The sequence below is a fragment of the Ipomoea nil genome, unplaced genomic scaffold (genome assembly GCF_001879475.1).
Source record: "Ipomoea nil cultivar Tokyo-kokei standard unplaced genomic scaffold, Asagao_1.1 scaffold3084, whole genome shotgun sequence".
Lineage (NCBI taxonomy): Eukaryota > Viridiplantae > Streptophyta > Magnoliopsida > Solanales > Convolvulaceae > Ipomoea > Ipomoea nil.
In genome coordinates this window covers 434774-450119 of record NW_017619512.1, presented here as the reverse complement: position 1 = coordinate 450119, position 15346 = coordinate 434774, and the positions used below count along the sequence as shown (strand labels likewise).

Here is a 15346-nt window from a genome sequence, read left to right as displayed (position 1 = left end):
ATTACATATATATCCTCAAAAATCACAGTCAACAAACGGTCAAATAGACAGAGGACCAAATTGTGTTAAAATTGCATAGTTAAGGACTTAATTGGTTGAAATTGAAAGTCGAGGACAAATTTGTGAATTTAGCTATAGTCGAGGGACCATTTTGGGTATTTACTCTAATAGTTAATACCTATTTTGGTCCATCGACTATTAGATAAAACGACGTTTTTGCCCGTCTCTATAACAGTGGATGGATGACAATTGTAACAGAGGACCAAATTGGGTATGATTTACAAGTTAGAGGACTAAATTGGATACTTTTAATAGTATGGGACTAAATTGCACATTACCTAATAGTCAAGAGACCAAAATGGGTATTAACTCTTTTATATTTTATGCCCTAATTTTTATTTTCTCTCCCTTATGTCCCATATTTGGTTTCACCATACCTATACAATTATTTTATTGACAATTATAATCAATCTTGACTATATTATCTTGCATTTGTAAACTTAGAATTGCCTATTTAAATGTGCAAATTTAACATTCAATTATCTATGCATGAACAATTTCAATATAATCTTGCCTTGATATACATGCATTAAAGTACTTATTTAAAAAAAAAACATTGGACATTATCTCAATCGTGCAATGCGCGTAAAAAACTAGTCCTTTTATAAAAATAAAATTAAATAGATAAAAAGCATATTATTAAAGAAACTCTAATAAAGATCTTTTAAATTACATACTAACATACATATTGATATTTTTATTTTAACCTTTTAAATTAGGGCATGATTATATTAAGTTTGTATATTAGGTTCATTTTCAAAATATTGTAAGTTTATTTTTATAATACTAATGCAAATACATTATTATGCTAATAAATATTCATAAGTTCATTAAGAAAACACAATAAGTTCATTGTCACAATATACTACAATTTCATTTTGAAAATACCATATGTTCATTTTCACAATTGTAATACAATTGCATTATAATGATGTATCTCAATTAAATTCATTAATAACGCTGTGTAAGTTCATTTTCACGATATTTGTGGATCATTTTTAAATATTGAATCTTCATCTTTACAATAATAATGCAACTGCATCATAATACTCTTGAACCTAAAATATGTTCATTAAAAGAATACAGGAGATTCATTTTTACAATACAGAAAACTCATTTTATCAATATTTCAAGTTCAGCAATAGACAACTAAAATTCAAAAAATATTAATATGAGTATCATTCAAAAGATTTCAATGAGATATTTTTAACAGTATATTTTGTAACATTTTTTTATTTATAATAATAATAATAATAATAATAATAATAATAATAATAATAATAATAATAATATTATTATTATTATTATTATTATTATTATTATTATTATTATTATTATTATTATTATTATTATTATTATTATGTAAATGATAATATGCAAATTGATGTCATCTTAATAAATTTACAGTATTTATAATAAATTTATAGTATATTATAATAATAAGCAACGATCAATAATACTTTTTAATGAAATTAAAATATTATAATAATGAATTATAATTTATGGTATAAGGTAAATCACGTTTCATGATATGATGATTTTTTTTTTTTTCTTAGAAATAAAAATTTAATTCATTAAATCATCAGCAAGGCAGTGAACAAGAAAAGAAGGTGAAACATCTAGCCACTTTTTGCAACCTGACTCATAAACGGCCTCCCTAGCAACAGTGTGGGCTGCATGATATAATGAGTTTTACTACATATATTTTCAATTCTTACTCTTTTAATTTTATTTTATGATGTGGCGGATATTACTAAGTTATTTTTTTTTATGTAAACCTCATTACAAGTGTTTATATTAAGATGTTAAAGATTTCAGAAAAAAAAATATTAAAATGTTAAAGTGTGGAGTAAAAATTGAGCATGGAGAATGAGAGTATATTTTCTTGATATAATTTGCCTCCTAGAGACGCAAAATTGGAATGTGCTGAAAGAGACTTGACTAGAAGATCACCATTGCAAAGAGTAAAGTACCTTTTGAATAAATTATAAGTTGATTTCTCTGACTGAATGAATGATTGACGGGAGGCTAAAATAAAGAAATACTGTTATCCAATGATGAAAAGATGAGCACTTGCAAACGGTGAAAATGTTAAAAGGGTAATGTTTTAAAGAAATGAGTAACAGTTTTACTGCATGAATTTCTTTATTTTATTTTTTGACGTGATAAAAAATGATAAGTTATTTTTATTTGGGGGTTTAAAGAAAATGTTAACATTAAAATTTTAAGTGAGAAAGTAAAAGTTGGGAGTAAAACTTAAAAGTCCAAGTAGTATTTTTCTAAAGAAAGCGATAAACTTTTTAAAGACTTTGAGAATTGTGTCTCTAGCTATTATATTTTTAAATATTTTATTTGAATAATTTTGTTACTATAAATTTTAGTGTTCAATATTGTTATAAATTTCGTATGAAATAGTTTTTTTTTTTTTTTATTGATGCTTATTAATACTATATAAGTAATTAGCATACAAGTCTTACCATACTATGACTAAAATAATAATTTCGATGTATGTGAAGAACTATATAATAAGAAGAATTTTATGATATATTATAACATTTTTTTGAAAGGATAATATATTATAACATGTTTTGTAAGAAAATTATAAATGCTAAGAATTAAAATCAATGAAAGTTCGTAATGATGTATTCAATTTAGAATTCAATAACTTTTGTAAACTTTTTAAAATAAAAAATTAAGTTTTGATAAAAGTTTATGAATGTTAGTCTTACAATGTTTTAAAAAGGTTGAACAACTCTATGAAAATTAATAAAAATTTATTAAAATTTATATTTTAAAAGTCTATAAAAAAAAAATGATTCAATACACCTCTCTGAGATTTCTCACTAAATAAGATTTATGAATCCATCCCTACATATAAGATACCTAGAATGACAAAAGATGTGATGCGCAAATTATGCTGTGAAAACGTGTTTATTATGCGTATGGTGAACACAGGGATATATCCATAATTTTTATACTGTAAATTTATATTTAAAAAAAAATGTAGATTCATAATTTTGTTTTTCATTTGCTGTTACAGGTATTATGAATTTACAATACAGAAATTCTGAATTTACAGCATAGAAATTATGAATCTATAGTATAGAAATTATGAATTTACAGTATAGAAATTATGAATCTACAGTACAGAAATTATGAATCTACAGTATAGACATTATGAATCTACAGTATAGAAATTATGAATCTACAGCTTAGAAATTATGGATCTATCCTATTAATAACAAATGAAAAACAAAATTATGAATCTACGTTTTCAAAATTTTTTTTTATGAATCTACAGTATCAAAGTTATGAATTTATCTCTGTGTTCATCATACACATAGTGAACAGGTTTTCACAGTATAACTATCCGAAGTGATGGAGGCCATTACAAAATTGACCGGATCTACCCCACAAATTCGAGTAAATATCCGTGAGGATTAAAATAATTCCTATCCTTCATGGATACGCATGAGATCGCCTGAGGGGGAAGCCTTCAATGCCATTAAAAATGAGAATGTTTGTCGTAATTATTAGTCATTTAATACATTGTATAAATTGCTACTAGGAGTCTAGGATCAATCCTACGGCACCTAATCATTCTTTAGCACCTAAGACTTAATTAATACGGAGTACTATAATACTATATACACTCCCAATTTCCAATTTACTTTTTATTCTTTACTGAAAAGGTCATAATTTTTATTTTTCTCTTTTTTATTTACTTTCTAATAAAATCAGGACATTCAACGAAATTTTTTTACTTCTAAAACACAAAAATTTTGGTATTAAATGATACAAATTTAAAAGATAATTATTTTAAGATAAAAATAATTACATATTTACATGCATGCATGCATATATGTATTTGTACGTTTTGGTGAACAAATTTAGTTATCTCATTCTAAAGGTTCATTATTTCAAAATATTTCAATACCTTATCGTCAAATAATATATTAGGGATCAAGAACCAGATGACACATTATCAAATAATCTTCTACAAAATTGATTCTGTTAGAGTTATTTTTATTGCCTTTTCTCCCTTTGTAATCTTTCCTGCTCCTCTTCTTGTACGTATATAAGCTTGTAAGCTTCCTCTGTAAACATACATGAGAAAATATCTTCCACAACTACTTTCTCTCTTTTCCAACTTTTATCTCCCTCACCAACGCAACATGGTATCAGAGCTTCTGTGAGGAATGTTCTGAGGAATCACCATGGAGGCATGGCCAACACTTGGCACGCAAACAAACCCGAGCGACAATGCAGCAGGAGGTCCAGCCGTTGGAAGTCCGGCACCGGCACCGGCGCCGACAGCTCCCTTTAGTACTTTGCCGAGCTCATCCATTGCGACAGAGGTACCTTTGGATTCACAATCACAATTGAATCCTTACTTTATGCATGCAAGTGAAAATCCAGCTTTGGAGTTGGTATCCACTCCTCTAGATGGCCCTAACTATCATCCATGGGCTAGGGCTGTAACCATGGCACTATCGTGCAAAAATAAGCTCGTATTTGTATACGGAACCATTACTAAACCTCCCAGATGTGATCGGAGGTATCCATACTAGGAGCAATGTAATAATATGGTTGTAACTTGGCTGATTCGCTCTCTATTGCCGATGATTGGCCGGAGTGTCCTCTAGATCGATACGGCTTATGGAGTGGGGAGAGATTTGAAGAAGAGATTCAGTCAACAAGATCTCTTTCGAGTTGCAGAGATCAAATGCGAAATATATCAATCCAAGCATGGGGACAACACCTTGAATGAATATTTTACGCAGCAGAAGTTGTTATGGGATGAGTTGCAGATACTTAGACCTCCTGTATTCTGCGATTTCAATACTAGATGCGAATGCGGAAGGAAAATTGACATGATGAATGAGCTGTTGGAAAAGGATAAGCTATCCATTTTCCTGATCGGATTACACGAAAGGTATACATGTGCCAGGAATCAGATTATGCTGATGAAGCCCTTGCCGAAAGTCAGTGAAGCCTATTCTATAATAGCGCAACAAGAGAGACAGTTTCATATCAATTCCGTTTGGACTTGGAAGTCAATTGTTTGAGACTGGAGAGAATAAAGTTGCTGGAAATGCTTTGATGACCAGAGCACAGAATGGACAACAACAAAGTTATAAGAAGTTTACTGGAGGAAATAAGAAGGCTACTTGTACCTACTGTGGATTCATAGGGCATACAGAGGACAAGTGTTATAAAAACATGGCTATCCACCTGGGTGGAAGCCAAGGCCTAGAAACCAAGGTTTTGCTGCAAACAGTGCTCAAGGATCTCTGCCAATCCAACAATCAAATTCTGATGAAGGAATATCATTTACTCAAGATGATTTCAAGAAATTTATGGAGTTTGTGCAGGTACAAAAGTCACATGGTGAGAAAGGTTTTGTGAATAGTACACCCCTTGAACAATCCACCTGCCATGCCAATACCATTTCAGCCAACCAAATGGAAGGTACTGATCTTCTCTCAAAAACTGCTAATCATAGCACAAGTATGCGGATATTAGACAATGCCAATACCATTTCAGCCAACCAAATGGAAGGTACTGATCTTCTCTAAAAAACTGCTAATCATAGCACAAGTATGCGGATATTAGACAGTGGTGCTACTCACCATATTGTGTGCCATATGGATCTATTATCTAATCCCAAGGAGGTTCATAACATGTATGTTAGATTACCTAATGGGCAGCAGGTTGCTATCTTATGCATTGGAACTGTTTATTTGTTTGATGAGTTCATTCTGCACAGTGCTTTGTATATCCCTGGCTTCTGCTATAATTTGATATCTGTGGGGGCATTCATTCAGAGTACCAACTGCACTATGAGATTGCACACTAACCAGTGTATTATACATGATGCTTTCCATGGCAAAATGATTGGAATGACTGAGCTTCAAAATAGATTATACATTTTGACTTTTCCTGTTAGTTGCTTGTCTGTGCACAGTGTTAGTTCAAGTGTAAATAAGTGCACCCTATGGCATGCTAGATTAGGGCATGCCTCATATTCTAAACTTCAATTTTTGCATAAAGTGGATTCCACAATTCATATGAATAAAGACCTGGTTTGTGACTGTTGTCACTTTGCTAAGCAAAAAAGGCTTCCTTTCTATCCAAGTGCATCTATTTCTTGTGCCTGCTTTGATTTGTTACATGTAGATATTTGGGGTCCATATAAAGTTTCCACCCTTCATGGACATCAATACTTTCTTACAATATTGGATGACCATAGTAGGGTAGTATGGATTTATTTGATGAGGTAGAAGTCTGAGCTAGAAACCTGATTATGAACTTCTGCAATATGGTTGAGAACCAGTTTGAGACTCATGTTAAAAGTATCAGATCAGACAATGGCAAAGAGTTTGATATGATTGAGTGTTTTTAACATAAAGGGAATACAACATCAGACTTCATGTGCTTACACCCCACAGCAAAATAGTAGAGTTGAAAGGAAACATGGACATCTTCTATCTACTGCAAGAGCACTGAGATTTCAAGCCAATATGCCTGAATATTTTTGGGGAGAGTATGTGTTGCATTTAGCCTACATCATAAACAAGGTGCCTTCCAGTGCCATCAATGATCAAATACCATATCAGGTTCTCCTCCACAAAACACCACACTATCACCATTTAAAGGTATTTGGTTGTTTGGCCTATGCTGCCACCTTGGGCCATAAGTCTAAATTTGATGCCAGAGCAAGAAAGTGTGTTTTCCTTGGATATGCTAATGGAACCAAGGGCTACAAATTGTATGATCTTCATTCCAAAGAGGTGTTTGTGTTCAGAGATGTGTCTTTCTATGAGAACACATTTCATTTTCAAACCACTGTAAGCCTAGAGGAAGGAAAATTCTCTGAACTTATACTTCCAACTATGACAGGAGTTTCAATAGAACCCTCTAATGATTTGCAAACTCATGTTGATAGTAGATATGAGCACTTGTCTGATGGACCAGCTGAGCACTCACCTGAAAGAACAGCTGAGCATCTGCCTGAAACAATAATTGAAGCAACCAGTGGCTCATCTGAACAGCCTATTAGTTTTGCACCCCAAGAACCACAACAACCTCTCAAAAGGTCTGCTAGGCACAAACAAGCCCCAACATATCTGAGGGATTATGGTTGTCACAACTCTGTATTGAAGACCTCTCCTCATGACATCTCCACAGTTGTAAGCTATGCTAAGATCTCTCATTCATTTCAATCTTTTGCCATGAATATTTCCTATCAGTCAGAACCTAAGAACTACAAAGAAGCAGTGATGCATGACTATTGGAGGGTAGCTATGCAAGAAGAGATAACTGCATTAGAAAGAAACCAGACTTGGGATTTGGTGGATTTACCACCATCAAAGAAGCCTATAGGGTGCAGATGGGTATACAAGATTAAACACAAGGATGATGGCACTATTGATAGATACAAAGCAAGGCTAGTGGCTAAGGGGTACACTCAAACCCTTGGCATTGACTACATTGATACCTTCAGTCCAGTGGCTAAGATGACCACAAATTAGGACTCTTTTGGTCATAGCAGCTGCAAAACATTGGAATCTCCATCAAATGGATGTCAATAAAGTCTCAATGGAGATTTAGAAGAAGAAGAAGGAGCGTATATGGAACTTCCCCCTAGAGTTGCAGGAGCCAAGGCTGGCCAAGTTTATAAACTGACCAAGTCTTTATATGGTTTAAAGCAGGCCAGTAGACAGTGGAACACAAAACTTTGTGTTGCCTTGCAGAGGATGGGGTTTAAGCAGTCAGTGCCTGACAATTCTTTATTCATCAAAGGCAAGGGATCATCTTTTGTGGCACTACTAGTGTATGCTGATGACATAGTAGTAGCCAGTGTTGATTTAGATTTAATTCAACAGATTAAAAAGCAGCTCAATGACTGTTTTCAGATCAAAGACCTAGGCTCTTTGAAGTATTCTTTAGGCCTAGAGGTGGCAAGGCAGAAGAAAGGTATTGCAGTGTCACAAAGGAAGTATGCTCTTGAGCTATTAGAAGAAGCAGGTTTCATTGATTCCAAACCTGTATACAGTTCCACAGTCCCTTCACACAAACTAAGTAAGGATGAGGGTGACTTGCTTGATGACAATGCTCAATATAGAAGGTTGGTTGGAAAGTTATTATATCTCACCATTACCAGGCCTGACATAAGTTTTGCCACACAGCAGTTATCCCAGTTCTTGGACAAGCCTACACATCTACACCTACAAGCAACTCATAGGGTGCTAAGGTACATCAAGAGTGCTCCTGGACAAGGCTTGTTTACGTTCTTTCCGGCATCCTCTGATATGAGCTTGAAGGCCTTTTCTGATGCAGATTGGGGAGCCTGTATAGATTCCATAAAATCTGTGACAAGTTTTTTCATCTTCTTGGGGCAAGCTTTGATCTCATGGAAGTCCAAAAAGCAAGCTACAATCTCCAAATCTTCCTCAGAAGCTGAATACATGGCCTTAGCTGCTACTACATGTGAAGTACAGTGGATCATGTACTTGCTTGCTGAGTTTGGCTTACTGTCTACTACTCCCACTTCCATTTATTGTGACAGTAAGTCTGCCATAGCTATTGCTGAGAATCCGGTTTTCCACGAACGAACGAAACATATTGAGATTGATTGCCACCTTGTTAGGGAGAAAGCTCAGAAAGGGATCATCAAGTTGTTTCATGTCAGCTCTACAAATCAGTTGGCAGACGTTTTTACTAAAACACACTGCCCAAGCTCCTTCTACAGTTATGTTTCCAAGCTTGGATTGCTAAACCTCTATAATCCAAGCTTGGGGGGACTATTAGGGATCAAGAACCAGATGACACATCATCAAATAATATTCTACAAAATTGATTATGTTAGAGTTAGTTTTATTGCCTTTTCTCCCTTTGTAATCTTTCCTGCTTCTCTTCTTGTACGTATATAAGCTTGTAAGCTTCCTCTGTAAACATACATGAGAAAATATCTTCCACAACTACTTTCCCTCTTTTCCAACTTTTATCTCCCTCACCAACGCAACATAATATTAATTTTAGAGAGCGTTTGGTTCAAACATTAGAATCAAAATTATAATTGAAAACAAATAATTAGTAATCGGTTTTCAAAAAAATAATTAGTAATGGTAATGAGTTTAAGAGTGTGTTTGGAAAGCAGAAAAATGACTTTTGAAAAATGAGTCGTTTTTCAGAAAACATTTTTCTTTCCAGTGTTTGGTTGCATTCCAGAAAACTGTCTTGGTGTGTTTGATTCATTTTTTGGAAAATGAGCATAATTATTTTTAATTTTAAATATTTAAAATATACAATGATAGTGGTGGTGATAGTTGGTGGTGGTGGCGGGTGATTGGCTGCTCCGCTGTTGCAAACGGAATGGGGAAGTCATTTTCCAGAAAATTCTCTCTATTTTCCATTGACCACACTCCCATTTTTATTAACTTCCATTTTCTCTCTCTAGCCAAACACTGGAAATCCGGAAAATGATTTTTAGAAATCATTTTCCGAGTTTCCAAACACACCCTAAGTTAAAACAAAATTTGTCAAACAAATATGATGTCAATTAGAAATAGTTGAATGACTCAAACAAAGAAGGTCAATTCAAGTTTAAAACTTTGTGTTACCATGTAAATAGTTTGATCAATTTGGTTGATATTGCTCTTAATTTTTTATTAGTAAATGATATGACATATTATTTAATGAAAAATATATGATACTTAAATAATTTAGAGTTCTACCATATATACTCCATATTTCTACTCATTCATTTTTACTTTCTGATGTGACAAAAAATGATAAGTTACTTTCATCATGTGGGTCTCAAAAAAAAATGTAACAATCAAAATTTTAAAAGATTGAGTAAAAGTTGAGAGTATAATTTGGGAGTAGTAGTATTTTCTGATAATTTATACCAAAATATTGAAAATTAAACATTAAGATAAAAATGAATTAATTTCATTTTTTAATCCCAGATTTATAGGTGACAATCTACGTTTAGTCCTTTTTTTTTTTTTTTTTTTTTTTTTTTTTTTTTTTTTCAGAAAATTTTCCTTTTGTCATAGTATTATTGCGGCATTATCATTTTTGGTCCTCCATTAGCAAAGTTGTCTAAATTCTATAAAATACCAGAGCATTTAAATCTTCAATTATAATTTTTAAAAATAAATATATAGTGAGTCAACCCACCTTGTATTTAACGAAATTTTAATAATTTTGTTGACAAAATATAAAAAATAGTCATACCACAACAATAATAAAACTACTGAAAATGTTCTAAAAAAGTGATTAAAAATGGAGTGTGACCTATAAATCTATAACAAAAAATAAATTACCTCCATAAAAATTGAAATGTCAATTCAACATTACACATGTCTGCCACCTTTCACCAATATTAAAATCCGAATCTATTTGGATCCTATAGGCCACAGCCGATTCTACTCTCTAGTCTCTAGTCCCTTCTCAGTTCTCAGTTCTCAGTTCTCAGTTCTCACTTCTCACTTCTCGCTCTTGGCCATCGTCTCCACTCTCCACCACCAATGCTGCCATACGCCACCATACAGGAGGCGGAAGCCGCCGTGGGCCGATCCCTCACGGTCGCGGAGACAATCTGGTTCAACTACTCCGCCACCAAATCCGACTACTTCCTCTACTGCCACAATATCCTCTTCCTTTTCCTCATCTTCTCCTTGATCCCTCTCTACTACCTATTCCTCGAATTTTTCCTGGAAAAGTATATCCATTCCTACAAGATTCAACCAAAAGTCAATCTCACCCTCTCCGATTCCTTCCGCTGCTACAAATCAGTCATGCGCATGTTCATCCTCGTCGTCGGCCCTCTCCAGCTCGTATCGTATCCCTCTATCAAAGTAGTATCTCCATTGATGTTTGTTTTAATTCAGCTTCAACAAAATAATCGATCATCTTATAGAATTATTGACTTTTTTTAGGGGTAATGCAGATGATTGGGATAAGAACGAGCTTGCCCTTGCCGTCGATATGGGAAATTGCGGCCCAATTGATGGTGTATTTCTTTGTGGAGGACTACACCAACTATTGGATCCACAGGTTTTTGCATTGCAAATGGGGGTACGAGAAGATTCACAAGGTTCACCACGAGTACACAGCTCCAATAGGATTTGCAGCGCCATATGCGCACTGGGCGGAGATTTTGATCCTCGGGATCCCGTCTTTTCTCGGCCCCGCTATGGTCCCATGTCACATTATTACGTTCTGGTTGTGGATTGGACTGAGACAGATTGAGGCCATCGAGACCCACTCTGGGTATGCACGCATCTTCTCTCTCTTTTTTCCTTTTCTTAACAAAATTCCCCCTTTGTTGTTTAGCTTTTAGCTTGATTGAGTTGTTAATTATTTCATTCTATTGACCAAATCATCCTCCAACAGTGACATTTACTTTTCCTTTCTTTGCACTGTTTGCTTTTATTAAATTTGGATTTATCTTACTAAAGTGAATTGTATTGATGGGATCTTCCCTAGCTAAACAACTTTGTTTTCCAAATCAAGAGAAATATTATAAGGTTTCTTTAAGAAAGTTGTGAAAGGTGACACAGTGAGTCTGTATTGACAACGGAAAGAAGTATTAACACTCAAAACATATCCTTGAAATACTGAAATAGTTTGAAAAGTAACTTTTGGATTATGATAGTTGCATGCTATTTGATGTGTACATATATCCATATTGAATGCACCATGCTGCCTCCACTTTCTAATTTATTTTTAAATAAAATTTGCCATATTATTTCATGCAATATTTTGGATTGATATTGAATTTTAATATAATTTAACCAATACAAATTTGGACTCGATGGGCTCTTAGACTCGACAAGCAACATTTTGGAAACTTAGCATTTTGATTGTTTATAGATTATCTTTATCTACTTAATTTTTAGGTTAACATGTTGCATACATAATTGGCATTGAGACAACCAGGGAGAGACCATTGTTGTTAAGGCGAGGTGCCACCCAACCGTCTAGTCAACAACTAGGCGATGACGTCTTTAGATTTAGCCTTCCTTTTAGGATCCATAGATGGATTATAATTGAGGTTATTTTCATTCTCAGCCGTAACCTGCCGTAAAACAAAGTAAACAACCACTAAGTAAAAAGAGTGACCCTAGGAAGGGGGGAGTCAGCGTCTCAGGCAGTAGTCAGGTCTCAGGCTCTCAGCTATGTATTAGTAGGGTTTTTTCTTTAAAGGCGAGGCGAGCTTGTTAGGCAACCGGTCTCCACCAACCGAACACCTAGGTGACGCCTTCACTTTTAAAAGAACAATTTACGCCTAGCATTTTTAAAATATTGCAAATGGTTGATTGATTGTTGATTACCTATCTAAACAACAAAGAAGAATATGAGTTGTAATTTTTGTTGGAGAATTTTGTCTTTACTCTTTAGCCGAACTTAATGGAAAATGAGGGTGCATGTAGTCAACCTGAGCTGGCAGGCAATGATTGAGTTGTGTTGAGTTCACCTAACTTGGTAGATAAGGTGATCATTTGCTTATCAAGCACCTTAGATTAATCTAACATGCAATATAATTGACTCCTTTGGTTATCTATGTAAAAGTTGAGACTGCAATCTTTAAGCGGTTTAATGTTGCAATGTTATGTACAAATCATGTCTGAACAGCTTGTTAATATTGCACTCATTATGCACATTTTGGCCATTTTAGTGCTATTGTGTTGCCATTTTGCTTATACTATGTGGCTGTTTTGCTTGAGTGGTTGACCTTAAGAATTGGAGCAAAAATATTAAAGAATGGAAATGAGAGTGAATTTAAACAAAAGCTACATTGGTTTGTATCAAAATCAAGGTTACAAAATACGCTAAGCGCTAGTCGGGCGCCAAAGGCCCACCTAGCGGCCGAAGACACACAAACAAAAAAAAATAAAAATGAGATTGTGCGTGTGTGTATGCTATTATACACACACACACACAAATAACAAATTATTACACATGGCTCTAAAATTGCAAAAAACAATAAATAAAAAAAAAACATAATGATTCGGCCGAGTTAGGCGCCTCGTCAGCCGGTTGAGTAGGTGGCGCCTAAATGGGAACTCGCCACGGTCGGGCAGCGCCTAGGTGCGATTTTTACAACAGTGATCAAAATAGGAATAAGAATCAATTGCCATATTTAATTTTTTGTCATATTTTCTTTCTTCAGATTTACTTCATACATTAAGTTTCTTACATAATAATACAAAATGTTATACATGCACACTCGTGCATTCACAGACATAATATATTAGGCATATTTCTTATAAAATTAAAATGTATCATGAAAGTGGCTATGTTGGTTATCTTGTTTAAAAAGTCTTTATAGATCATTTGCATCACTGGATCTTGAAGAGGAGGCTTTAATTTTTTGAGCAAGAAGGGGCTTAAGTGCTGGGTTGGTTGCCATGCTCTGCAGTTTCAAGAGGCTAGCAAAACATGGGAAGGGAGAAGAAGGTGGATGGTGTGGGCAGTTAGCACAAACAGAGGGTGCCACCAGTGGTGGAGTTGGGGTTGGGGGAGGGGAGGCTGTTGTAGGTAGACTGTACCTGATTGAGGGATAGAGCCAGAGTGGTAAGCAAAAGGGTATCAATCTCAACTGAAACAAACCCATGTGGAATACAGGAATGAGATCTTTCAATTACCCACTTTCCACCCCAATTAACTAGTACATTTAGTACCCAATTAAACACCAACTATAGTCATTTCCGTTCTTGAATTGGAACCTCCCAACCAAAAGTATTTAGTTGCATCATGTGTTTATTCTTGTTAGAAGCTTTAGCTTATTGGATGGGTGGAGTTGACTTACAGCGATATTGTACAGTGACTTAAAAGATTCTATTCTGATGGTTAAATTTAACCGTGTCAGTTTATTAAAAATAATTGTGTTGTTTCTAAGTGAAACCATGTAGAAGATATACTAGAAGCTACCTGCTCCATTACCTATCTTGGCATCTGTTATAGCATCACTGAAAATTTGACATATGGAGTATCATTTATTCTACTGAATCAGTGCTTCTGTATTCACATCGATTATTGTTGTACTGATTCCAATATGACATTTTGTGTCTGTTTTTACTCACCTGTTATCACCAATGTTAACTCAGGTATGACCTTCCTTGGACTCCCACAAAATATATACCGTTTTATGGTGGTCCAGATTACCATGATTACCATCATTATGTTGGTGGCCTAAGTCAGAGCAATTTTGCTTCAGTATTCACCTATTGTGATTACATCTATGGAACTGACAAGGTGTGTATATAAATAATTATATTGGATTAATTCTCAACATCAATTCATTAAGGCCTTAAGACCAAACATTTTCTTACACTTTTTTTGGGCTTTATCTCACAGGGCTACCGATATCAGAAGAAAGTCCTTCAGCAGGTATCTTTGTGCCTTCTTTTATTTTCCTTGACAAACACCATTGAGCCCTTGGGTTTTCAGACAGTCCATTTTGCTATCATCTTATTCAAATTTCATTACAGTTAATAATGTCTTGATAGGTTGGTTCCACGGTATTATGTTGAAGTAATAACTGATAACAATTGCTATATTTGATATTTGTATTCTTTTGCTTCATGATGTCATTTTTCTTCTGTTCCAGTTACGAGAAGGCTCCAAAACCAATGGTGAACAAAATGGATTTTCACACATCTCAGGGGAAGATATTAAAGTTGGTGAACAAAATGGATTTTCACACATCTCAGGGGAAGATATTAAAGTTGACTAGATCTGGAACTTCAGATGCCACCACCTTCATAGTTAAAGCTAGTGAAGTTGTGGAAGCAACAAGTTGACCAAGTGCTTTATTTTTAGTTTGCTCATAGATTTGGAATTTCTAGTAGTATTGTGGTCTTATGTATTAGTGATGAAGTGTTAGTCCTTAAGCTTGTTTCTTTTTGACGGTACGTTTAGCTTTGATAAGTTGAGATCAGTCTCATGGGTTGTGTATTATGATTATGAAATTTGAAACAAGTTTTTCGATCACCTGTTGGCTGAATTAGTGAATTTGAAATGTCACTATTGATTAAGAAAAACTTGACATTTTCTTTCCCAGAGGCTATTTTTGGTATTCTTCACCAGAGTGCAAATAGAAACCATGGTTATCAACGTTGATGACTGCGACACAAAGGCCTCCAGGCACCACTTTTTTTCTGCAGACACAACATATCCTCATTGCACTGCTTGCCAATTGCGTCTAAATCTATAATGTTGGATTTACGACTTGTGCAAATGAAAGTCTGTCAACACAACTGTTACATGT

At 34.3% G+C, this 15346-nt stretch overlaps 3 protein-coding genes across 7 annotated transcripts; all 3 read left to right on the top strand.

Annotated features, from left to right (window-relative positions):
* Positions 1-4277: 4277 nt before the first annotated feature.
* LOC109166016 lies at positions 4278-7595 on the top strand. The gene is made up of 6 exons (XM_019314900.1): positions 4278-4571; positions 4707-4996; positions 5118-5325; positions 5436-5622; positions 5677-6005; positions 6474-7595. The coding sequence occupies exons 1-6, from the start codon at positions 4278-4280 to the stop codon at positions 7593-7595; spliced, it is 2430 nt and encodes an 809-aa protein (XP_019170445.1).
* Positions 7596-7694: 99 nt separating this feature from the next.
* Positions 7695-8996, top strand: LOC109166015 (uncharacterized mitochondrial protein AtMg00810-like). The gene has a single exon (XM_019314899.1). It carries the CDS (start codon positions 7695-7697, stop codon positions 8994-8996), a length of 1302 nt encoding a protein of 433 aa, XP_019170444.1.
* A 1404-nt stretch (positions 8997-10400) lies between these two features.
* Positions 10401-15097, top strand: LOC109165996 (methylsterol monooxygenase 1-1-like). 5 transcript variants are annotated; one of them, XM_019314881.1, is made up of 7 exons: positions 10401-10524; positions 10584-10928; positions 11021-11343; positions 14184-14331; positions 14434-14466; positions 14687-14711; positions 14760-15097. In XM_019314881.1, the coding sequence occupies exons 1-7, from the start codon at positions 10411-10413 to the stop codon at positions 14810-14812; spliced, it is 1041 nt and encodes a 346-aa protein (XP_019170426.1). In that variant the 5' UTR covers positions 10401-10410; the 3' UTR covers positions 14813-15097. The 5 variants fall into 5 exon arrangements, with proteins under 5 accessions (XP_019170426.1, XP_019170424.1, XP_019170425.1 ...); XM_019314879.1 differs by having other exon boundaries at positions 14757-15097; XM_019314880.1 differs by having other exon boundaries at positions 14687-14734; positions 14783-15097.
* The last annotated feature ends 249 nt before the right edge of the window (positions 15098-15346 follow it).

What these genes read in the sequence shown, in the direction of transcription:
- LOC109165996 (XM_019314878.1), top strand. Translation starts at nt 10,411, where the DNA reads ATGTCAATTCAACATTACACATGTCTGCCACCTTTCACCAATATTAAA. An exon ending in ACATCTATGGAACTGACAAG is followed by an intron (nt 14,332 to 14,433) that starts GTGTGTATATAA and finishes TTTATCTCACAG; the next exon opens with GGCTACCGATATCAGAAGAA. An exon ending in AGAAGAAAGTCCTTCAGCAG is followed by an intron (nt 14,467 to 14,686) that starts GTATCTTTGTGC and finishes CTTCTGTTCCAG; the next exon opens with TTACGAGAAGGCTCCAAAAC.
- LOC109166016 (XM_019314900.1), top strand. Translation starts at nt 4,278, where the DNA reads ATGGAGGCATGGCCAACACTTGGCACGCAAACAAACCCGAGCGACAAT. An exon ending in TATCGTGCAAAAATAAGCTC is followed by an intron (nt 4,572 to 4,706) that starts GTATTTGTATAC and finishes AGTGTCCTCTAG; the next exon opens with ATCGATACGGCTTATGGAGT. An exon ending in TATACATTTTGACTTTTCCT is followed by an intron (nt 6,006 to 6,473) that starts GTTAGTTGCTTG and finishes TTTAACATAAAG; the next exon opens with GGAATACAACATCAGACTTC.
- LOC109166015 (XM_019314899.1), top strand. Translation starts at nt 7,695, where the DNA reads ATGGAACTTCCCCCTAGAGTTGCAGGAGCCAAGGCTGGCCAAGTTTAT.